The sequence below is a fragment of the Papio anubis genome, chromosome X, assembly GCF_008728515.1.
Source record: "Papio anubis isolate 15944 chromosome X, Panubis1.0, whole genome shotgun sequence".
NCBI lineage: Eukaryota > Metazoa > Chordata > Mammalia > Primates > Cercopithecidae > Papio > Papio anubis.
The window spans coordinates 80,522,922-80,547,032 of record NC_044996.1 but is presented as its reverse complement, the minus strand read 5'-3'; the positions used below and the strand labels follow the sequence as shown (position 1 = coordinate 80,547,032).

At 51.2% G+C, this 24,111-nt stretch overlaps 1 protein-coding gene across 9 annotated transcripts; it reads left to right on the top strand.

The window, feature by feature from the left end:
- The first annotated feature begins 31 nt into the window (after nt 1-31).
- On the top strand, nt 32-23,857 carry MED12 (mediator complex subunit 12). 9 transcript variants are annotated; one of them, XR_641974.4, is made up of 45 exons: nt 32-342; nt 862-966; nt 1,174-1,365; nt 1,502-1,658; nt 2,790-2,971; nt 3,146-3,256; nt 3,381-3,635; nt 4,018-4,164; nt 4,326-4,425; nt 4,556-4,692; nt 4,912-5,043; nt 5,411-5,537; nt 5,951-6,180; nt 6,553-6,633; nt 6,765-6,935; nt 7,141-7,285; nt 7,453-7,503; nt 7,830-7,948; nt 8,135-8,278; nt 8,724-8,887; nt 9,091-9,222; nt 9,648-9,875; nt 10,050-10,194; nt 10,351-10,471; nt 10,867-10,968; nt 11,069-11,182; nt 11,434-11,609; nt 11,789-11,968; nt 13,310-13,381; nt 13,839-13,969; nt 14,136-14,297; nt 14,606-14,717; nt 14,884-14,973; nt 15,823-15,932; nt 16,179-16,314; nt 16,558-16,719; nt 17,749-18,123; nt 18,347-18,497; nt 18,655-18,851; nt 19,021-19,098; nt 19,189-19,243; nt 19,319-19,406; nt 22,026-22,774; nt 23,290-23,371; nt 23,582-23,857. XR_641974.4 is itself a non-coding variant. In XM_009197781.4 (45 exons), the coding sequence occupies exons 1-45, from the start codon at nt 244-246 to the stop codon at nt 23,623-23,625; spliced, it is 6,534 nt and encodes a 2,177-aa protein (XP_009196045.1). In that variant the 5' UTR covers nt 33-243; the 3' UTR covers nt 23,626-23,857. The 9 variants fall into 9 exon arrangements, 2 of the variants coding, with proteins under 2 accessions (XP_009196045.1, XP_031516368.1); XR_641973.4 differs by having other exon boundaries at nt 18,655-18,860; XR_641972.4 differs by having other exon boundaries at nt 9,606-9,875.
- The last annotated feature ends 254 nt before the right edge of the window (nt 23,858-24,111 follow it).

Below are 24,111 nucleotides of genomic sequence, written 5' to 3'. Positions count from 1 at the left end.
GCTCCGCCCCCACCGGGCCAGGCCCCACCCCCTCTGCGGTCGGTATTGTCCGATGGTTCCCGGCGTCCCTCGGCTTCCCTCGGTAGTTTCCGGCAATGGTCGAGAGTTTCTAACGTGCCCCCTTGTTGTCTCTCGGCCGCCGTCCTCTCAACCACCGCCCCCCTTTTCGGCTCCCTCTCCCCCTTCCCGTTCCCCCAGTCAGCCTGGCCCTGCTGGCGCCTCCGGCGCTACGGGCTGGGCAAGATGGCGGCCTTCGGGATCTTGAGCTACGAACACCGGCCCCTGAAGCGGCCGCGGCTGGGGCCTCCCGATGTTTACCCTCAGGACCCCAAACAGAAGGAGGTGCGTTCGAAAATCGGGGCTCTGGAAGGGCCGGGGGCACGCGGTCAGCCTAGGAGGAGGCATTGACGTCTGGGAATGGGGGGCGGGGCGGTTCGGTGAGAGCGAAAGTCCCGAAAGGGGGAAGAGTAAAGTGGGCTGGCGTGGGAGGGCAGGACGGGGCGCGGTGGGGGGTTCCAAGGTATGAATAGGGGGTGGTGTAGGGGCCGCACCAGAAGCGCCCGCCTCCACACACATCTCAGAAAGTTGTCTGAGACAGCTTGGTGGGGTACGGCTGCTCGGATGTTCGCAAGAGAAGAGTGATGTTTGAGGGCGCCCTGGGTGATTGGGAATCGTAGTGACCATGGGGGTGACGGTGGGGTCCAAGTGAATGTAAGGGCCCAGCTTTAAGTAACGATCTGTGCTACACGGAACCCTCCTCCTGCCCTTTCACCTTGTTCCTTCGCTTCTCCTGCCCTACTCTCCCATCCCCTCCCCCTCCCCCTAAGGAAAAAACAACTAAACGCCGCTTTCCTGCCTCAGGATGAACTGACGGCCTTGAATGTAAAACAAGGTTTCAATAACCAGCCTGCTGTCTCTGGGGATGAACATGGCAGTGCCAAGAACGTCAGCTTCAATCCTGCCAAGGTGAGACAACTCTGCCAGGCTGAAGGAAAAGGCTGGAGGAATCTGAGAAGGAGCAAAGGCCCTGGGTAGGGAAGACTTATAGGGACAACCTAAGTGGCTGAGTTTGCCTTCATGACCTAATGCTGTCTCATTGGCATTTGCCCAGCAAAAGGCAGGCCACCTGTCTGCCCCTTCTTCCCACCCTGAGGTACAGTTTTCTTCCCTCAGATCAGTTCCAACTTCAGCAGCATTATTGCAGAGAAGTTACGTTGTAATACCCTCCCTGACACTGGTCGCAGGAAGCCCCAAGTGAACCAGAAGGACAACTTCTGGCTGGTGACTGCACGATCCCAGAGTGCCATTAATACTTGGTTCACTGACTTGGCTGGCACCAAGCCACTCACGCAACTAGCCAAAAAGGTAAGGTACTGTTTCCTGTCCTTCAGGCCAAGGAGGGAGCATAGGGTACCAAGTATCCTCCTATTCCCATATTAAGCTACATGGGTGTCAGCTCATGGGGATAATAGAGACCTCACTATTTGCAATGTCCATCCAGGTCCCCATTTTCAGTAAGAAGGAAGAAGTGTTTGGGTACTTAGCCAAATACACAGTGCCTGTGATGCGGGCTGCCTGGCTCATTAAGATGACCTGTGCCTACTATGCAGCAATCTCTGAGACCAAGGTTAAGAAGAGACATGTTGACCCTTTCATGGGTGAGTAACTCCTAACACCAGGTGTGCGGCTGATGGCTTCAAGGAGGGATAGAGACACCCTTGCAAACATCCTCCTTCTTAATCTAGATTCCTTGTTTCTGCTTGTTTCTTGCATTTGCTTGATCAGTAAACACTGAGAAATTTGAGTGTCTACTGTGCACATATACTGGTCTACAAAAACGTCCAGTGCATAATCTCTGCCCCTAGGATACTAGTAGTCTAACAGGGCTGCTAAGGTATATGTACAAATAACATAATTAAATATAGAAATTGAGGTGAGAATGTCAAGCTAGAACAGAAGGTTCTTTTTTTTTTTTTTTTTTTGAGGCGGAGTCACAGCTCTGCCCGCCCAGGCTGGAGTGCAGTGGCGAGGATCTCCAGCTCACTGCAGAAATGCGCCTCGGGTTCACGCCATTCTCCACCCTCCAGCCTCCCGAGTAGCTGGGACTACAGGCGCCCGCCACTGCGCCCAGCTAGTTTTTTGTATTTTTTAGTAGAGACGGAGTTTCACCGTGTTAGCCAGGATGGTCTCGATCTCCTGACCTTGTGATCCGCCCGTCTCGGCCTCCCAAAGTGCTGGGATTACAGGCTTGAGCCACCGCGCCCGGCCAAGCAGAAGGTTCTTTGAGTGGACAAAAGATTACTTTCTTATGGGGATACCCAGAAAGGCTTTAGGAAGGTGGGATTTGACTAGAGACAAAGGATGAACTGAATTTACAAATATGATGGGTGATTGGGAGTGGGGGTAAGGTATTCTAAGTAGAAGGATATTCTTTTTTTTTTTTTTTTTTTTGAGACAGAGTCTTGCTCTGTCACCCAGGCTAGAGTGCAGTGGCAGGATCTTGGCTCACTGCAACCTCCACCTCCCGGGTTCAAGTGATTATCCTGTCTCAGCCTCCCAAGTAGCTGGGATTACAGGTGCCCACCCCTGCGCCCGGCTAGTTTTTGTATTTTTAGTAGAGACGGGGTTTCACCATCTTGGCCAGGCTGGTCTCGAACTCCTGACCTCGTGATCCACCTCAGCCTCCCAAAGTGCTGGGATTACAGGCGTGAGCCACTGCACCGGCCAGTAGAAGGAAATTCTAAGCAGAAGGATAGTATCAAATAGCCCTTTTTCCCTGTTTCCTCCAGAATGGACTCAGATCATCACCAAGTACTTATGGGAGCAGTTACAGAAGATGGCTGAATACTACCGGCCAGGGCCTGCAGGAAGTGGGGGCTGTGGTTCCACGATAGGGCCCTTGCCCCATGATGTAGAGGTGGCAATCCGGCAGTGGGATTACACTGAGAAGCTGGCCATGTTCATGTTTCAGGTAGGGAGTAGGGCATGCTGTGTGGGGCATTGGGTTGAGCCTGAACTTGTACTCTGCCAATAGAGAACAGAATCTGCTTGCCACCTTGCCCCAGTTGTGGTTCTCTTCATCTTTTCATTTACTTTATCTGCTTCATCTCTAATAGTCCCCTCTTCCCTCCCCTGGTACCCATAGGATGGAATGCTGGACAGACATGAGTTCCTGACCTGGGTGCTTGAGTGTTTTGAGAAGATCCGCCCTGGAGAAGATGAATTGCTTAAACTGCTCCTGCCCCTTCTTCTCCGAGTAAGGCTTGGAATTTTGGTGGTGGTGGGGCAGGGGGAGTCTAAGAAGGATTTAAGGAAGAATAAAATGTCACAGCAGGGTCCCCTGGAGAGAACTAGGGGCTCTGATGGTCATGTCTTCACAGTACTCTGGGGAATTTGTTCAGTCTGCGTACCTGTCCCGCCGCCTTGCCTACTTTTGTACACGGAGACTGGCCCTGCAGCTAGATGGTGTGAGCAGTCACTCATCTCATGTTATATCTGCTCAGTCAACAAGCTCGCTACCCACCACCCCTGCTCCTCAGCCCCCAACTAGCAGCACCCCCTCGACTCCCTTTAGTGACCTGCTTATGTGCCCTCAGCACCGGCCCCTGGTTTTTGGCCTCAGCTGTATCCTACAGGTAGGTACTAGGCGGGCCCAAGGAAGCATTGAGAGATAACCTGAGAAGAATCGGGTGCCCATCCCAGAGTATAGGGGTAATTCCAAATTGGATGTGGGAGTAGGTGCTGAGTACTTGCTTGGAGGTGGTTGTTTCTTGGTAATGGGGTGTTAGTCCCCTTTGGGGGTTTTGACCAGCCTCTCTCTCCCTTCCAGGGCTAAATAGTAGGCCCAGAGCCTTTTAGGAAAGTGAGTGAAGGGAGGGGATCGGGGTGGAGTGATGCCTGTCTTGGGGGCCCAGTCAGAATAACTTTGGATCTGGAATCTACGGGTTTGGTCTTAGAATGGGATTCCAGAGGGGTAGCCATGTGAACGAGTTGGACTTAGCTGTTTCTATCTGGCAGACCATCCTCCTGTGTTGTCCTAGTGCCTTGGTTTGGCACTACTCACTGACTGATAGCAGAATTAAGACCGGCTCACCACTTGACCACTTGCCTATTGCCCCCTCCAACCTGCCCATGCCAGAGGGTAACAGTGCCTTCACTCAGCAGGTATGTCTGACCACTCGCCTGGTACTCTCAGATTGGGCTATGAGGCTAAAGTGCTCTCTCAGAAATAGTGATTTGGAGTCTGGTACTATTCTTCTAGCCTGGGGCTCTGGCCTTTTGTATGCCTTGGTACATCCTTATAGCCTTCCTTTTTAACATTGCAGGTCCGTGCAAAGTTGCGGGAGATCGAGCAGCAGATCAAGGAGCGGGGACAGGCAGTTGAAGTTCGCTGGTCTTTCGATAAATGCCAGGAAGCTACTGCAGGTATGTGTCGGAGAACAGATAATAGGAAGTATGTTTGAGGAAAGGATGGAGATAGTAAGGACATGTAGATCTGAGAGCCAGAATGCCCTGGGCCTCTAGTTCAGTCCCCTTTACCACTTTTCCTCCTTAGGCTTCACCATTGGACGGGTGCTTCATACTTTGGAAGTGCTGGACAGCCATAGTTTTGAGCGCTCTGACTTCAGCAACTCTCTTGACTCACTTTGTAACCGAATCTTTGGATTGGGGCCTAGCAAGGATGGGCATGAGGTAAGCGAAAAGGGGAATAGAAGGAGCAAAAAACATTGCAAGAGCAATAATATATCTGAGGGGAAGTCATGGTGAGGCATTGAAAGCAGAGCATATCTGCAGAAATGATCTTACTGGGCCCAGAATGTTTTATGATGGAGTGCAGTCTTCAGGAAATTGGAACTCATTTCTTTGTCCCCACCCCTACCTTACTCCTCCCTCTCTTCCTTTGGTCTCCAGATATCCTCAGATGATGATGCTGTGGTGTCATTGCTATGTGAATGGGCTGTCAGCTGCAAGCGTTCTGGTCGGCATCGTGCTATGGTGGTAGCCAAGCTCCTGGAGAAGAGACAGGCGGAGATTGAGGCTGAGGTTAGAGGGCAGAGATAAGAGAATGAGATTGGCCAATGGGAAGGAATTTACTGGGGTTGGAGACCAAGAGATGGAGGTGGTGGAGGGACTAGAGTTGAAGGTGTGAGAACAGAGTAAAGAAGTGGAAGAGAACCTAAAGGCAAAGTTACGGACATGAGGTGAAAGTAGAGAAGAGTGGATTGTTATCAGAATTAGAGATAACATCAAGGCTTCAGTTGGGAGGTGGTAAAGAAGATGGAGGTCAGCAGGGGAATGAAAATGAAAAGCATGGGGTAGAGGTCAAGCAGGTAGTAGTTTAAGGCCTACACATTGAGGAGTGAAGAAGCAGGTAAAAGTCAGTTCTACAATTTGTTCTGTCATCTTGCAGCGTTGTGGAGAATCAGAAGCCGCAGATGAGAAGGGTTCCATCGCCTCTGGCTCCCTTTCTGCTCCTAGTGCTCCCATTTTCCAGGATGTCCTCCTGCAGTTTCTGGATACACAGGCTCCCATGCTGAGTACGGACCCCTACCACTCTCTAGTTGCGTCTGCCTAGACTCAGTTACCCGCCACTGTCATCAAAAAGTATATTTCTCTCTTGGGCTCTATGCAGAATGACTTTTAGATGTAGTTCTAGTGATCCTCTTTAACTGATCATCTTACAGTTAAAGTAGAGAAATACAGAGAAGGATTAAAACAAGAGCTTGTGATTGAAGCATTTTCACTGCGTAAATCGCAACAAAGATATTACATTCCTTTCTGAGATGGTGTGTGGGGCAGCATGTGGGGTAACCAACCACACTTTGTCCCTCGACAGTTTCTGGGATTTTTATTTTATCACTCCTATTAATTGCCTTAGGTGTGTCCCTCTCTCTTTTGGCCCAACTTTTTGTGTTCTCCTAACTCATGTTTCCTCATTCCCTTCCTCCAGCGGACCCCCGAAGTGAGAGTGAGCGGGTGGAATTCTTTAACTTAGTACTGCTGTTCTGTGAACTGATTCGACATGATGTTTTCTCCCACAACATGTATACTTGCACTCTCATCTCCCGAGGGGACCTTGCCTTTGGAGCCCCTGGTCCCCGGCCTCCCTCTCCCTTTGATGATCCTGCCGATGACCCAGAGCACAAGGAGGCTGAAGGCAGCAGCAGCAGCAAGCTGGAGGTGAGTGGGCTTTTCCTTGCCCTAGATCGTTTCTTCTGACATTTCTATCTTCATGGCTCCCAGAGGCCTCTAAGAGCGTCTTTTGCGTGGGGCAGGGGGGTAGTATTTTCTTAGCACTTGGTGATTGACCAAGCACTATCACATCAATTGTTTCATTGGTTCCTCCCATCAGCCTTGTGAGGTACTCTTGTCCCCATTTTCAAGCTGAAGGAAGCAGAGGCCTATACTGGTTAAGTGATTGGATGACTTGACTCCAGATCCTGTGCTTTCCACAATCTGGTCTTCTCTCTCCAATTCCCCCGTGAAGTTTTCTAGATGGTGGGAGCCGCTCCCTAGGGCTAAAGCAACTTTGCTTATGTTCTATGCCCTCAGGATCCAGGGCTTTCAGAATCTATGGACATTGACCCTAGTTCCAGTGTGCTCTTTGAGGACATGGAGAAGCCTGATTTCTCAGTAAGTTCAATCCTGAGCGTGGCAGAATCTGGCTCCTTTGATCTTCCCATTATGCCTGCGTTTGGCATTTCTTTACCCCCGCTCATCCCCTTTCCTTCTTCTCATGTTCTGCCTTCTCACCTTTCTCTCAGTTGTTCTCCCCTACTATGCCCTGTGAGGGGAAGGGCAGTCCATCCCCGGAGAAGCCAGATGTCGAGAAGGAGGTGAAGCCCCCACCCAAGGAGAAGATCGAAGGGACCCTTGGGGTTCTTTATGACCAGCCACGACACGTGCAGTATGCCACCCACTTTCCCATCCCCCAGGTACTGTTCCCCAGCACCTTGTGATGATCTGTTTTGAACCTAGATTGCTGTCCAAGGAATTTGCTGAGGGGTTGGAGCTGTTCCTGAGGATGTGGGTTGGGAAAGGGAAGGGCTTTAGCGTGTGGATGCTGAGGGGTGTGGAGCATGATTTCAAGAGGAGGGAAGGAGATCGGTGCTGGAGTCTGATGGTGCTGCTGGGATGCAGGAGGAGTCATGCAGCCATGAGTGCAACCAGCGGTTGGTCGTACTGTTTGGGGTGGGAAAGCAGCGAGATGATGCCCGCCATGCCATCAAGAAAATCACCAAGGATATCCTGAAGGTTCTGAACCGCAAGGGGACAGCAGAAACTGGTGGGTTTGAGGCTCCTTAAACAGATCTCCCCCAAAGAGTGCCCTAGTCAGTCTTCCCTTCCCCAGCATAGGGAACTCCCCAGTCATGTCCCAATGTCCTGTCTCTTGGAGTCTCCTGAGAGCTCTAGTCCTTTTGAAACTTCCCCCCTCATTCCCCCCCTCTACAGACCAGCTTGCTCCTATTGTGCCTCTGAATCCTGGAGACCTGACATTCTTAGGTACCTCACAGTAAGCCCCATACTGCCCTCCCTCCCTCTCCCTTCCCTCCCTCAACCTAGCACCTCCCTGTACATATTCCTTTAAGGTCCACATAGTCTGTGGTCCTCTAAACCTTTGCTTCACTGTCCCCTTCCCTTCATTCCTCCCCCATCCCTTCCTTGACCCTCCCTTCCCTGTTTCCCTCTTCCTTCCTTCCCTCCCTCCCTCCTTCCCTCTCTCCCTCCCTCCCTCCCTCCCATAGCCTTCTCTCCATACCCCACTCCCCACCCCTAGTCAACTAGTTATCTTCCCTATCTTGACTGGTCCCTTTCAACTGTCCCCTCAGGTGGGGAGGATGGGCAGAAGCGGCGACGCAACCGGCCTGAAGCCTTCCCCACTGCTGAAGATATCTTTGCTAAGTTCCAGCACCTTTCACATTATGACCAACACCAGGTCACGGCTCAGGTGTGGGCCTAAGCCCAGCCCCTTTCCCACATTCTGGCCTCCTCTCCTGTTTTCCTTTTCTTCCCTATCTTCTCCCCGCTAGGCAGGCTAAGCCTCCTGGTCTCATCCCCTTCCACTGTCATCCTTTCCTGCTTCCCTGGTTCTTTCTTCTCTCCACTCCCGTCTCACTCCCACTGCCCTTATCAGGTCTCCCGGAATGTTCTGGAGCAGATCACGAGCTTTGCCCTTGGCATGTCATACCACTTGCCTCTGGTGCAGCATGTGCAGTTCATCTTCGACCTCATGGAATATTCACTCAGCATCAGTGGCCTCATCGACTTTGCCATTCAGGTGGGGAAGTTGGGGAGATGAGGGTGGAGGAAGGAGTTCATGCCATATAGGGGCTATGGAGGGTCATAAGGACAGGGGTAAATGCTCCAGCCAGTTTCCCAGGCTATTTGAAGGGGCAGAAAGACTAGCACGGGGGAAGTGGAACATGAGCTGAGACTGTAGGAATAGAGACAAGTGCTCCCTGGGGAGGCCAAGAGGCAGATTAGAGCATTGGACACAGACCGTCCTTCCACTGTGGAGTTCATAGAACTGTATCCTGGATACTGGTTAGAGGTGGTGTTGATAGACTAAAGGACCGTGGCATAGGGTAACGAGCCCTTCTATCCTGAGGTGGCTCCAGCAGGAAGGGGCTCAGGCCCAGCCTTGCCAGCATCCGCACAGGAAGGTGGGTTCTATGTAACATGAGGGGCCTCTTTGCATTTCTCACCCCTGTTCACTCTGCTAGCTGCTGAATGAACTGAGTGTAGTTGAGGCTGAGCTGCTTCTCAAATCCTCGGATCTGGTGGGCAGCTACACTACTAGCCTGTGCCTGTGCATTGTGGCTGTCCTGCGGCACTATCATGCCTGCCTCATCCTCAACCAGGACCAGATGGCACAGGTCTTTGAGGGGTAAGCAGGACGTTGGAATAACTGAAACAAAGCTCTGGCGAATGCTGGTGGAAGTGGCCTGGGAAGAGCATGCACTTCCTCATACTCTGGGGAAGTGCCTGCCACTCAGATGGGAAAGGAATGGTATTTCCCAGAGGCTTGAATCTGTTTGGAGGAGCCCGCATACCATCTGCTGACCCTCCCAACCTTGCTTCTTCATGCAGGCTGTGTGGTGTTGTGAAGCATGGGATGAACCGGTCCGATGGCTCCTCTGCAGAGCGCTGTATCCTTGCTTATCTCTATGATCTGTACACCTCCTGTAGCCATTTAAAGAACAAATTTGGGGAGCTCTTCAGGTAAGAGCGGTGGAAGGTAAGGGGTAGCAAGTGGGACCTACTCCCTTCTTCCCATAACCACCCAACTCAGGAGGAGAGCATGGCCCGGGACCCTGCTGCCTGTCTAGGGTCATTTGTGGACTGTGTCCTCCACATACTGTTGTGTTACCAAGAGTGGGCCCTCTTCCTCAGCAGGCTTGCCCCCCACCTATATCTGTGGGGCCCAAACTCTTCCCCCTCTTCCTCGCTGCCTTCAGAGGCCCCAGTTCCTTATTCCCATGTGGTTCCTTTCCTGCCCAGTCCGTTTTGTCCCATCTCCCTTTTCTTGTCCCAAGATCCTTCATCCCTCACTTTCTCCTTTTTTTCTTTTCTCCCATTTCCTGACCATCCCTCGACCTCAGCAGACCTTCTTCAACACTACTATCTCCTTTCCTCCATCCCTGCAGCGACTTTTGCTCAAAGGTGAAGAACACCATCTACTGCAACGTGGAGCCATCGGAATCAAATATGCGCTGGGCACCTGAGTTCATGATTGACACTCTAGAGAACCCTGCAGCTCACACCTTCACCTACACAGGGCTAGGCAAGAGTCTTAGTGAGAACCCTGCTAACCGCTACAGCTTTGTCTGCAATGCCCTTATGCACGTCTGTGTGGGGCACCATGATCCCGATAGGTATGGGGTGTACTGAGTGAGGAAGGGCACCATGCCCCCACCTGAGATAGGGAGGGCTGAGGTATCTGGGAGGTACTACAACCTTGATTATATACTGGGGCAGAGATGAGAAGTTAATGGGTCTGAGGTTTTGTGGAGCAAGGTTTTCCTGAGGGCATTTGTACTTTTCCCTAGGGTGAATGACATCGCAATCCTGTGTGCAGAGCTGACCGGCTATTGCAAGTCACTGAGTGCAGAATGGCTAGGAGTGCTTAAGGCCTTGTGCTGCTCCTCTAACAATGGCACTTGTGGTTTCAACGACCTCCTCTGCAATGTAGATGTGAGACTTGGGGTGGGGTCTTGCTAGTGGAGCAGTGACCAGGGCAGGGGCTGGTCATGATCCTCTGACCAGGGACAGAGTTCCATAGAGTGGAGGCACACTGCTTTGAGTGGGCCTCCACTCTGAGTCGTGGTGTCTGTCTGTTTTTTCCTCCAGGTCAGTGACCTGTCTTTTCATGACTCGTTGGCTACTTTTGTTGCCATCCTCATCGCTCGGCAGTGTTTGCTCCTGGAAGATCTGATTCGCTGTGCTGCCATCCCTTCACTCCTTAATGCTGGTGAACTACCAATCTGTAACCCCTAGCATTTCTAGACCTCAAATTTCAATACACACTGGACGGCCATCCTCTCATTGTTCACTGTGGGAGACCTTGCTGCGGCTCCCTGGCCTTCCCCAGAAGGCCAGTCCTTTGGTATGCTGAAGGCTAGAAGGAACCTGTTTTTTAGCCCTGGATTTGCAGCCCTGACCTTTCCAATTTCTGACCCTTCGACTGCATAACAGTTCTCTGCTCTACCTCGCTTTCAATATTATCTTGCTTTTTCTCCTTTCACTTTACCTCATCTTCTCTCCCATGCCCCTGCCATACACTTGCATGCATGCAGGCACGCACACATACAAACCCACATGCAGTTCAGCTTCATCCTTCCCAGATCTGTTTTGTCTTCCTTTTAGCTTGTAGTGAACAGGACTCTGAGCCAGGGGCCCGGCTTACCTGCCGCATCCTCCTTCACCTTTTCAAGACACCGCAGCTCAATCCTTGCCAGTCTGATGGAAGTAAGTGACCCTGATCTGAACCAGCCAACAGTAGAAAGTGTGGTTCCCCTGCCTCCATGGATTCCACTTTTGCTTCCCCTGACTTCATCGCCTTCCCCAGACAAGCCTACAGTAGGAATCCGCTCCTCCTGTGACCGCCACCTGCTGGCTGCCTCCCAGAACCGCATCGTGGATGGAGCTGTGTTTGCTGTTCTCAAGGCTGTGTTTGTACTTGGTACGGGGGTAGGAAGGGAGTGGTGCCAGAAGTGTGTATAGGGTGGAGTGCCAGCTAAACTACAAGGGACAGTCTTTCTCCCTTCTGAAGGTGGTCTCTCTGACCTTTCGGGAGGAGGGGAGGGAGAGAAGTATATTTCTGTCCCATAGGGCAGGATTTGGTGTGTTTCTGCCTCTGTGGGCCCAGGGTGGGTCTCCACACAGTGTTCCAATCTCACTCTGCCCTCCCTATCTCCCACCCGTGAACCACAGGGGATGCGGAACTGAAAGGTTCAGGCTTCACTGTGACAGGAGGAACAGAAGAACTTCCAGAGGAGGAGGGAGGAGGTGGCAGTGGTGGTCGGAGGCAGGGTGGCCGCAACATCTCTGTGGAGACAGCCAGTCTGGATGTCTATGCCAAGTACGTGCTGCGCAGCATCTGCCAACAGGTCAGTCTCACCTTCCTCTCACACCTCCTAAATGCCTCTGTGTAATATAGTCCTGTTTCCAGCCCATGATCACACCACCTCCCTACTATACATTGTGTTCCTTACCAACTCCAGCCCATCCCCCATATTCCTAACCCCCTCACTGGTTGCTCCCAGTCCCTGATTGTCAGCTTCCTCAGGAATGGGTAGGAGAACGTTGCCTTAAGTCGCTGTGTGAGGACAGCAATGACTTGCAAGACCCAGTGTTGAGTAGTGCCCAGGCGCAGCGCCTCATGCAGCTCATCTGCTACCCACATCGACTGCTGGACAATGAGGATGGGGAAAACCCCCAGCGGCAGCGCATAAAGCGCATTCTCCAGGTAGGCCAAGGCTGTGGGGGCCGCAGAGGAAGCAGTGGGCCCAATCTGGGGAGAAACAATAGGAACCTTGAGAAAAGGAGAGGGGGAGTTAAGTAGAGAGGAAGACAGACAAGGATATAGTGGAGGGGAGAGGTAGCGAGAGAAACACGGCTCCAGCATGGGCTGAGGAGTAAGTCCAATAGGGTCTAGACTCCAGTGTAAGAGTATTAGGTGAGGGCATAGCTATCTGGAATGAATCTAGCTTATCAATGGGAAGCATAGCATCTGGGAGGCCTAGGCGTGGGCCTTGTATATTTGGCATTTTGGCCATGGCTCAGAACTGAATAGTAATGGCTACTACTTGCTGAGCATGTGTTTTGTGCCAGGTACTGTGCTAGGTACTCCGCACACATTTCCTCATTTAATCTTTATGACCCTATGAAGTAGATGAGCCTCCCTGTTTGACCGATGAGGAAACTGAGGCTTGAAGAGGTTAAGTAACTTGTCTAAGGTCACATAGCTGGTAAGTTTAGAGTCAATATGTGAACCTAGACATGTCTGTGCACTTTCCACTTCACATTGCCTCACACCTTCAGATGACCAGAGAGTGGAAAAATAAAGCCGTTGCGGAAAAGCTAAAGGAATAAGGTCTCTTCAGCCCAGAAGAGACAGTGTCGAAGAGAGATTAGCTAACAGTAGCCTTCTGGTCTCTACAGGACTTTGAGAGATTGTCTTATAAAGGTCCTGTCAGGGACTTTGAGCAGTTGGTCTAAAACGAGAGAAGCAGGCTTCGACTTTAACATCAAGGATTTCAAGGTTAAGCATTAAGCAGAACTTCCTGATACGAAGGGATGGGAAAGATGTGAAATCTTTCCTGAACTGTTTTAAAAATTGGAAAGATTTTCAACTAGTTTGGACTATTTAAATATAGTCTTTTTTTTTTTTTTTTTTTTTTTTTTGAGACGGACTCTTGCTCTTGTCACCCAGGCTGGAGTGCAGTGGCGCGATCTCAGCTCACTGCAACCTCTGCCTCCCAAGTTCAAGCGATTGTCCTGCCTCAGCCTCCTGAGTAACTGGGATTACAGGCGCCCACCACCACGCCCGGCTAATTTTTGTATTTTTAGTAGAGATGGGGTTTTGCCATGTTGGCCAGGCTGATCTCGAACTCCTAACCTCAGGTGATCCGCCTGCCTCAGCCTCCCTAAATGTAGTCTTTCTTAAAGATGGGGACATAGAGGTCCCTTTCAGACCTCCAGGAGTCTGTGATTCAATGTTGCAGGAGAACAGGAATTGGCCTCAGATTGGTGGGTAGCTGGGGGTAACACGATGATTACTAGCCTGGGTGTGGGGCCTCTATCACAGAACTTGGACCAGTGGACCATGCGCCAGTCTTCCCTGGAGCTGCAGCTCATGATCAAGCAGACCCCTAACAATGTGAGTAGTGCCTGGACCCTCCCTTTCCTGTGTTCACGTTCAGCTCCATGTGTCAGGGAGGCGGTCCACCACAGAAGAACCTAGATCCTACCCTTGGGCTCTTGAGCTGAGAGATAAGAGGGGATGGGAAAATGGTGAACAAGTGGAGCTGATGATAAGGGAAATGGGTTGAGAGTGTTGGAGCTCTGAGCTGTGGGGAAGCTTGGTGGTGGTGGTGGTGGTGGAGCCTGTTTATCTGGCCATAGATGTAAGGAGGTATGTAAAGGAGAAGACAATGAGGAATTGGAGAAATACGGAGGTACTAGAGGACATGAGTCCCAACAGAGTTGGGTTCCTATCTCCCCATCAACCTCCGCCAGTGCTGTCCTTCTCCCTCATCTCCCATCTCTCCTACCATCTGCTTTCCTTCACCCTTAGCTACCTATTTTAGCACTTCTGTGCCTTTCATCCTCCCCAGGAGATGAACTCCCTCTTGGAGAACATTGCCAAGGCCACAATCGAGGTTTTCCAACAGTCAGCAGAGACAGGGTCATCTGGAAGTACTGCAAGCAACATGCCCAGCAGCAGCAAGACCAAGCCTGTGCTCAGGTCGGATAGAAACATGTTAGGGCCCATCCCCTTAGGAATTTCTCTGCTGGTAGCATGAGTGATGTCAGATGCGTGGAGATACCAGCATGTCCATCAGGGAAAGGAGAGGATGGATTGTTCCAGCCTTGCCTGGCTCCCCTGTGACCCTGTGTCCTCTGTTCTCCAGCTCTCTAGAGCGCTCTGGTGTATGGCTGGTGGCCCCCCTCATTGCTAAACTGCCCACCTCAGTCCAGGGACATGTGTTAAAGGCTGCTGGGGAGGAATTGGAGAAGGGTCAGCACCTGGGTTCCTCTTCACGCAAAGAACGTGATCGACAAAAGCAGAAGAGGTAAAGGGGCGTAGGGAGTGGACCAAGATTGAGAGGTAGAAAGGAGAAAAGGCAGGCCTGGGGAAGAATAAAATTGGGGCTAAGGAGAAGCATCATAGGAAAGTGGAAAATCAGAGGATAAGAGTGGGCATGGCTGAGCAAGAGGCTAGGTCTTAGGAGAGTAGAGTCTGGAGAATGAGGTTGGAAGTTGACTCCCAACCCACAGTCTCCCTTTTGTCCTCTTCTCTCCTCTCCTCTTCTTCTCTTCTCTTCTCTTCTCTTCTCTTCTCTTCTCTTCTCTTCTCTTCTCTTCTCTCTCTTGTCTCTAGCATGTCCCTGTTGAGCCAGCAGCCCTTCTTATCACTGGTACTAACATGTCTGAAAGGGCAGGATGAACAACGTGAGGGACTCCTTACCTCCCTCTACAGCCAGGTGCACCAGGTACAGATCTCTGGGCCATGGAGGTGGGCAGGAGGGCAGGGAAGGATGCACCTAAGGGGTTACTCTGTACTTGGAAACTTCAGTACTTTCTGATAAACATATTGGCTGTTGTGAGATGGAAACACGAAGATCCCTGAACTGCATATTTTATTTGTTTCTATTCTAGATTGTGAATAATTGGCGAGATGACCAGTACTTAGATGATTGCAAACCAAAGCAGCTTATGCATGAGGCACTCAAACTGCGGCTCAACCTGGTGAGAAGGCCAGCTAGGGAAAGAAGGAAGAGGGTAGGGCTGGAAATGCAGAGTGCAAAAGCCTCAGGTTGGGGAGAATGGGGGTAAGGATAGAGGCCCCAGGTTATTCTGAGTCTTGAAGTTTTTTTTTTTGTTTTTTTTTTTTTGTTTTTTTTTTGGAGTCGGAGTCTCGCTCTGTCACCCAAGCTGGAGTGCAGTGGCACCATCTCAGCTCACTGCAACCTCCACCTCCCGGGTTCAAGTGATTCTCAAGCCTCAACTTCCTGAGTAGCTGGGATTACAGGCGTGCGCCACCACACCTGGCTAATTTTTGTATTTTTCATAGAGATGGGGTTTCATCATGCTGGCCCGGCTGGTCTTGAACTCCTGACTTCAAATGATCCGTCCATCTCAGCCTCCCAAAGTGCTGAGATTATAGGCATGAGCCACCGTGCCCGGCCTGAGTCTTGAAGTATTAACCGTGTTCTCTGAAAGGATGCAGGGACTGAAAGTGGTTAAGGGGGCTGTATCACTGTGGTCATGGTCCAATAGATTATGTACCCTGGATCCTTGCAGGGACTCTGCCTCAGTATCCTAGATTCTGACTGGGCCCTAGAAGCACTGGAAACCCATTGTGGAATGTTGAATGGAATCCTGGAAATCATTCAGTCCAACTCCCATCACTTTCTAAGTATGGAAACAGAGGCCCAGAGATGTCAAGAATTCCCTCATTGTCTTGAGATCATATAGTAAATCATAGGTTCAACTCAAGCATGAACTCAGGCGTCCCAACTCAGATTTGAACTAAGCTTTCCTTAAACTCTGGCCTTGTCCCTGAGCCATCTGACTGACTTGTTGTGGCCCTGGCAGGTTGGGGGCATGTTTGACACGGTGCAGCGCAGCACCCAGCAGACCACGGAGTGGGCCATGCTCCTCCTGGAGATCATCATCAGCGGCACTGTCGACATGCAGTCCAACAAGTAAAGCATCCCCACCTGCTCCCTGCAGTTTCATACCCAAGAGGCTCCCCTTACTCCCACGTCAGGTGCACCCACTGAGATTGGTGTGGCTGTTACTGTGGACTCCATGGCCCTGGGCTCCCCATACGGTTTTGGTGCCCTCGGGATGACATATTAAGCACCTCTCCCTGTTTGTGTCCTCTGCTGAGGCCTTTTTCTATCTTCACCTCTTTCTTCTCTGGTTTTCTCTCTGGCTTCCTGTCTCAGTGAGCTCTTCACTACTGTGTTGGACATGCTGAGCGTGCTCATCAATGGGACATTGGCTGCAGACATGTCTAGCATCTCCCAAGGTAGCATGGAGGAAAACAAGCGTGCATACATGAACCTGGCAAAGAAGCTGCAGGTGAGCAGAGGAGGCAGGGACAAGGATTGCGGGAACCGGAATCTGCTGTCCAGCCTCAGGAACTTGCTTCTGGCTTGAGCCCTCTACCTTTCCTTCTCACGTCTATCTTTTCTTTGTTACTCATGCCATGAGCATTTACTGACTGGGGGTCTTCTCTGTGCCAAGTTCTGTGCTGTCCCCTGAGACTTCCCATCCCTGTTTTCTGTATCTCTGAACTCTTGTCCCATCTTCCTGTGCCTGCAGAAGGAGTTGGGGGAACGCCAGTCAGACAGTCTGGAAAAGGTTCGCCAGCTGCTGCCACTGCCCAAGCAGACCCGAGATGTCATCACGTGTGAGCCACAGGGCTCCCTTATTGATACCAAGGGCAACAAGATTGCTGGCTTCGATTCCATCTTCAAGAAGGAGGCATGTTCCATTGTCTGCCCATGTCCCTTGCCTTTTTTCCCCTTTGGGCAAGAACTTTCCCTGCATCAGCTTTGTAGCTCCAACAGACTCATCAGATTCAGGAGCCCATCCAGTCTCTGCCAGTGAACACCATCTCGGGGGTTTTCAGCAAATCACTTAACTTTCCTTACATTTCATCTCCATCTCTGGAGTCCCACCCTCTTTCCTTCACCCTGCCCTCACCTTTTAACATACCACCCATTTCTCAATACCCTAACCTCCTCTTTCCTCTGCTCCACCTGCCTCATGTCCTACCCCACCCATCTATCTGGCCGACAGCCTGTATCTCTTTTATTTCTGTGTTTCTCTCCCTACACCCACCCATCTCGGCACAGTTTTATCTTTTCCCTCTCTGTCAGTTGCGTATTTGTTGAGTAACCATAATTATTGTGTATAGTTTAAAACCCAAAGTCTAACTCCTTCATATATACATTCTCTTCATCTGTCTTCCTAGTCCATCTGTCTCTTTTCCTCTGTCTCTGTCTCTCTCCGTGTCTGACTCGTTTGCCTTTCTTTGTCTCTCCACCTTTTTGTCTCTCTTCCTGTTTCTCTCTCTCTCTCTGACTCTGTCTTTCTCTGCCTGCCTAAAGGCAGAATCTCTCCCTGCCTTCCTCTCTCTCTTTCTCTGCCTTCCTTTTTCTGTCTGCCTCTGAATGTCAATCCCTCTCCCTCCCCACTTCCTCTCTGGCTTTCTCCCCAACCCCTTTCTCTCCCGGTCTCGGCTTCTCTCCCCACACGCCCGCCCCGTTCATTCGTCTCCTCTCCTGGTCCTGGCTGGCTTCATCTTGCGCCTCCACACCTCTCCCTGTCCCCCACCCTTCACTCTCTCCCTGCATAACTCTCTTCTGCATGTATGTGTGTATCCGTGTCTGTTTCTTACCATCTCTCTTGAATCTACCTATGACTTTCTACCCACTCCTGCAAGTGCTTGCGGTCTCTCTTGTGTTTTCTAAGTCCCAACAGCTTATTGTTTTTCATTTTCTGGAGCAGGGTCTACAGGTTTCCACCAAACAGAAGATCTCGCCCTGGGATCTTTTTGAGGGGTTGAAGCCGTCAGCACCGCTGTCTTGGGGCTGGTTTGGAACAGTGCGGGTGGACCGGCGAGTGGCTCGAGGAGAGGAGCAGCAGCGGTTGCTGCTCTACCACACACACCTGAGGCCCCGGCCCCGCGCCTATTACCTGGAGCCACTGCCACTGCCCCCAGAAGATGAGGAGCCCCCTGCTCCTACCCTGCTAGAGCCTGAGAAAAAGGCTCCAGAGCCCCCCAAAACTGACAAACCGGGGGCTGCTCCACCCAGTACTGAGGAACGCAAGAAGAAGTCCACCAAGGGCAAGAAACGCAGCCAGCCAGCTGCCAAGACAGAGGTGAGCGTCTCCCCCATGACAGTTCTCCCACAGCCTCTTACTTCATGATGCTCCAGTTTCTGGTTTGTGGGAGGGGTGGGGGCGCATAAGGAAGGGGTGCCATTAGAATCATAATACAAATTAACCATGTACGAATCCAGCTCCTCTCTACCTCATTCTCCCCCAGCTCCCCGACCCCACTCAGCTACAACCCACTCACCCTCTTCTTCTGTCACTCACACAGGACTATGGAATGGGCCCGGGTCGGAGCGGCCCTTATGGTGTGACAGTGCCTCCAGACCTCCTGCACCACCCAAACCCTGGTTCCATAACCCACCTTAATTACAGGCAAGGCTCCATAGGCCTGTACACCCAGAACCAGCCACTACCTGCAGGTGAGTGCCAGCCACTAGGAATGCTGGAGGGACCTAGGTGTATACTCCCCCTGCCCAAAGGGTGATGCCATTCCCCTGAGGAGCTATGGATGTCAAGGACACTGAGCAAGAGACAGAGGGATGAGGAGCCTAGAGGTCAGCCCACTCTCCTTTCCAGGTGGCCCTCGTGTGGACCCATACCGCCCTGTGCGCTTACCAATGCAGAAGCTGCCCACCCGACCGACTTACCCTGGAGTGCTGCCCACAACCATGACTGGCGTCATGGGCCTAGAACCCTCCTCTTATAAGACCTCTGTGTACCGGCAGCAGCAACCTGCGGTGCCCCAAGGACAGCGCCTTCGCCAACAGCTCCAGGCAAAGATAGTGAGAGGGGCAGTAGGGAGGGCTGTCAGGGAGAGGGGCTTTTGAGGGTCACAGGACTGAGACACGGGATCTTCACAAGGACACTCAGAGCAGGAGACACAAGAGATGAGATGGCAGCAAGCATTTCCTGAGTTTGAGTTGTTCTCTTCTCTCCCTTTAGCAGAGTCAGGGCATGTTGGGACAGTCATCTGTCCATCAGATGACTCCCAGCTCTTCCTACGGTTTGCAGACTTCCCAGGTAAGAGCCTGGGATTGTGAGACTCGGGGGATGAGGCAAGCTGCTTTGCATACTCTCAGCCCTGATTCCCTCTCTCCTCCTTCCCTCCAGGGCTATACTCCTTATGTTTCTCATGTGGGATTGCAGCAACACACAGGCCCTGCAGGTACCATGGTGCCCCCCAGCTACTCCAGCCAGCCTTACCAGAGCACCCACCCTTCTACCAATCCTACTCTTGTAGATCCTACCCGCCACCTGCAACAGCGGCCCAGTGGCTATGTGCACCAGCAGGCCCCCACCTATGGACATGGACTGACCTCCACTCAAAGGTACCCAAAGTAGTGGTGAGCTAGGAAGAGATGCAGAGGTATAAGGGAGCATTTGACTTGGGAAAGCCCGTGCCTGAAGGTGATGGGACTGGTCAGAACTTTCGGAGACATCAAGAATACTTATCTGGCCACATAGCCCATAACCACAGAAGTCTCGAGCTGGAAGGGACCCTGGAGACCAATAGTTTCATGTGTACTTCCTTAACAGTTCTTTGAGGCCCAGAGAGGGGAAATTGTTTATCTGACTCATGGAAAAATCTGGGCTCTGTGGTAGCTCACACTGGTAGTCCCAGCACTTGGGGGCCCAAGGTGGGAGAATCAGTTGAGTCCAGGAATTTGAGGCCAGCCTGGGCAACATAGGGAGATCCCATCTCTAAAAAAAAAAAAATACATATTTTTTTGAAACAGAGTCTCACTCCAGTTGCCCAGGCTGGAGTGTCATGGCATGATCATGGCTCACTGCAGCCTCGACCTCCCAGGCTCAGGTGACCCTCCTACCTTGGTCTCCCAAGTAGCTGGAACTACAGGTACACACCACCACGCCCAGCTAATTTTTTGGATTTTTAGTTGAGATGGGGTTTCGCCATGTTGCCCAGGCTGGTCTTGAACTGAGCCACCACACCTGGCCAAAAAAAATTTTTTTTTAATTAGCCGGGCATGGTGGTGCATGCCTGTAGTCCCAGCTACTCAGGAGGCTGAGGTGGGAGGATTGTTTGAGCCTGGGAGTTTGAGGCTGCAGTGAGCTGTAATCGCACAATGAGCCAAGATTGATTGCACCATTGCACTGCAGTGGTGACAGAGTGAGACACTGTCTCAAAAAAAAAAAAAGAAAAAGAAAAAGAAAAAAAATATCTGGAGTTCATAGATGAACTACATGATAAGGAGTCCTAAAGCCGGTACCGGCTTTAAATACCAGGTTGAATACCAGGATGGATTAATGAATGAATCCTCCCACCATGGTTAATGTTAGTCAAGCCTTAGTTCAGGCCTTGTAACCATGCTTAGAGACTCCAAAGCTTGGGATTAAGAACACTGGGGAGTGGACTAACTGCCCATTGTGTGGCCAGCACTATACCAGGACTGGGTGAGGTGAAGAAAGATAGCAAAAAAACCCCAAAATGCATAGTTCCTCACTACAAAGAATCTTTACTATAGCTGGGGAGATGAGACTTACAGAAGAACATTGAGAGAACACTCTGAGCAAAGATATAATCAGGTATGCAGTTGTATGCTATGAGGTAAAATGCAGATTGAGAAAAAGTACGGGGTAGTATCTGTGGGCCTGACTCATCAGAGAATGTTTCATGAAGGAGGTCAGACTTGAGTTGGCCTTTGAAGAATAGCTGTGATTGGGATTTGTGGAGAAGAGGAAAGGGCATTCCAGGTAGAGGATGTAACATGAACAAAGACATGGGGACAAGAATGAGGATGGTGTCTGGGGAGAAGGGCCTGGATGGAGTGTAAAATCTGTGCTGGGGAAGTCACTGGGGCTAGGCTAGGAGGGGGCAGGCTGAGAGATGGCCTTGAATGCTCAGCTGAAGAATTGAGACACAGTCCCAGTAAGGACTCTTTTGATCAGAAGAGTGATAGGAGGAGTTGGGTATGTTGCAAGACTCCTTGGAATGAATGGATAGCATGTGTACTGGGAGGTGCAAGAAGAAGACTTCAGGCTGGGCGTGGTGGCTTATGCCTGTAATCCCAGGACTTTGGGAGGCCCAGGTGGGCAGATGACCTAAGGTCAGGAGTTTGAGATCAGCCTGGTCAACGTGGTGAAATCCCGTCTCTACTAAAAATACAAAAATTATCTGGGTGTGGTGGCATGCGCCTGTAATTCCAGCTACTCGGGAGGCTGAGGCAGGAGAATTGCTTGAACCTGAGAGGTGGAGGTTGCAGTGAGCCGAGATTGCATCATTGCACTCCCACCTGGGCGACAGAGTGAGACTCTGTCTCAAAAAGAAAAAAGAAGACTTGAGACGGGGAGCCTGGCCAGTAGACTCTTGGAGTGATATACGGGTGTAGTAGAACAACTTGAAATGTTATTGGGGAACAACAACAGCAACAGCGAAAAACCTCAATGAGTGTTTATAGAATGCCTATCTTTTTTTTTTTTTTTTTTTTTTTTTTGAGATAGAGTCTCGCTCTGTCGTCCAGGCTGGAGTTCAAGCAATTCTCCTGCCTCAGCCTCCCAAGTAGCTGGGATTACAGGCGCCCACTACCACGCTCAGCTAATTTTTTTTGTATTTTTGCTAGAGACGGGGTTTCACCATGTTGGCCAGGCTGGTCTGGAACTCCTGACCTCAAGTGATCTGCCCGCCTCAGCCTCCCAAAGTGCTGGGATTACAGGTGTGAGCCACCATACCCAGCCCTATTTTTCATTTTTGTAAGAGAAAAAATAGCTAATGCAGAATTGAAAAATTCCTAACCATTAAGGTTATGAGACACTAAAATAGAGTATCATCTTATGCAACTTATTCCCCAGACTGGAAGTCTGGTTAGTGACAAGAGGAATGAATGAAATAACCTGCTAACGTTTCTTTCAGGTCAGGAACCCGAGGTTTATACTGACCCCCTCTCCCCACCTCCCTCACGCCTTGACCTCTGGTCCTCTTGTCTTTGGAGGTTTTCACACCAGACACTGCAGCAGACACCCATGATAAGTACCATGACTCCAATGAGTGCCCAGGGCGTCCAGGCAGGCGTCCGCTCAACAGCCATCCTACCTGAGCAGCAACAGCAGCAGCAACAGCAGCAACAGCAACAGCAGCAGCAGCAGCAACAGCAACAGCAACAGCAGCAGCAGCAGCAGTACCACATCCGGCAGCAGCAGCAGCAGCAGATCCTGCGGGTAAGGCACTGGGGAAATTTCCTCTGGGACCTGGGAGCCCAGGGAAGAGGAGAGGCACAAGTTCTTCCCACACAGTTACCAAGACTAAACGAGGCAGTGTATCAAAACACCTAGCAGAGCAGCTGGCCTCTAGTGGTGCTGGAGAAGTTAGTTTCCTACCCTCCCCCTTTTTGTTTTCTGGGAATCATAGTAGGAGAGAGTTGGACATTGTCCACTGGGTACCCTAGATTTGGTTTCTTTCTGGGCAGCTGTCTAAAAAGGGAAGGCAGTAGACCCCGAGCTCCCACCCTGCTTCCTCATCCCCTGCCCTCAGCCCTCCAGTTCTGAGTCTTAGCTTCCTCCCTCTGCTCCTTCTGAAGTATCTTTTATGTTCTTATAGCAGCAGCAGCAGCAGCAACAGCAGCAGCAGCAGCAGCAACAGCAACAGCAACAGCAGCAGCAGCAACAGCAACAACAGCAACACCAGCAGCAACAGCAGCAACAGGCGGCTCCTCCCCAACCCCAGCCCCAGTCCCAGCCCCAGGTAGCTACTGGACTAGAGCCCCAGGCTCAGGGACAACTGCCCAGGTTGGGCATGCAGCCAGTGAACTGGGTTGGGGACAGTATGGAATAGGGTAGAAGTGGGAGGCAGGGCATGGCACCCTAAAGAGGGATTGGGAGGCCAGGCGCGAGGCTCACGCCCGTAATCCCAACACTTTGGGAGGCCGAGGCGGGTGGCTCACTTGAGATCAGGAGTTTGAGACCAGCCTGGCCAAGATGGTGAAACCCCGTCTCTACTAAAAATACAAAAAAAAAAAAAAAAAAAGCCAGGCATGGTGGTGGGCACCTGTAATCCTAGCTACTTGGGAGGCTGAGGCAGAGAATTGCTCAAACTTGGGAGGCAGAGGTTGCAGTGAGCCGAGATCACACCACTGCACTCCAGCCTGGGGGATGGAGCGCGACTCCGTCACAAAAACAAAAACAACAAACGGATTGGGAAAGGAGGTTGAAGAAGGAGAAAAGTTAGACTTCAGTCTTCCACTTCCTATTTCCACCCAGTTCCAGCGCCAGGGGCTTCAGCAGACCCAGCAGCAGCAACAGACAGCAGCTTTGGTCCGGCAACTTCAACAACAGCTCTCCAGTAAGCCTGCCTGCCTTCCCAAGGAGAACCCCATGGAATAAATTTAGGGGGCGGGGTGGGCCAAAGTAGCTGAAAAGATGGCTTCAGGCCCAGGTTATGAGAGGAGGCATTCCATTCCATCCCCTTCCCTTGATACCTGAACAGCTTTCCTCGTGCATACCCACACCCCTGCCTGGTCTTCCATCCCTGATAATCTCTGGTTTTTCACAGATACCCAGCCACAGCCCAGTACCAACATATTTGGACGCTACTGAGCCACCTGGAGGAACTGCTTGTGCACTGGATGTGGCCCCACCCTTTCCTCTTAATTCCCAATCCCGTTCCTGGGCTAGCACCAGTAGTGGTTGGGGCCCTTCCCTCAGGCTCCGTTTTTAATAAGTTTTTAGTATTTTTGTTAATGTGAGGCATTGAGCTGTTGGGTTTTGTATATTATTTATATAGAGACCCCAGAGCTGTTGCACCCAATACACAGAGCTTCTTTGCAAAGGGAGTGTGTGAGTTCTGCATGTCTGGGAAGGGTGGTCTCTTGGGAGAATGCTGGGGGCTGGATCAACAAGTCAGAGTCTTCGTTCTATTCCAATCATCTCCCCTGTTTACCTTACACTCTAAATTTCTTTTTTTTTCTTTCTTTCTTTCTTTTTTTTTTTTTTTGAGACGGAGTCTCGCTTTGTCGCCCAGGCTAGAGTGCAGTGGTGCAATATCGGCTCACTGCAACCTCCGCCTCCCAGGTTCCAGCGATT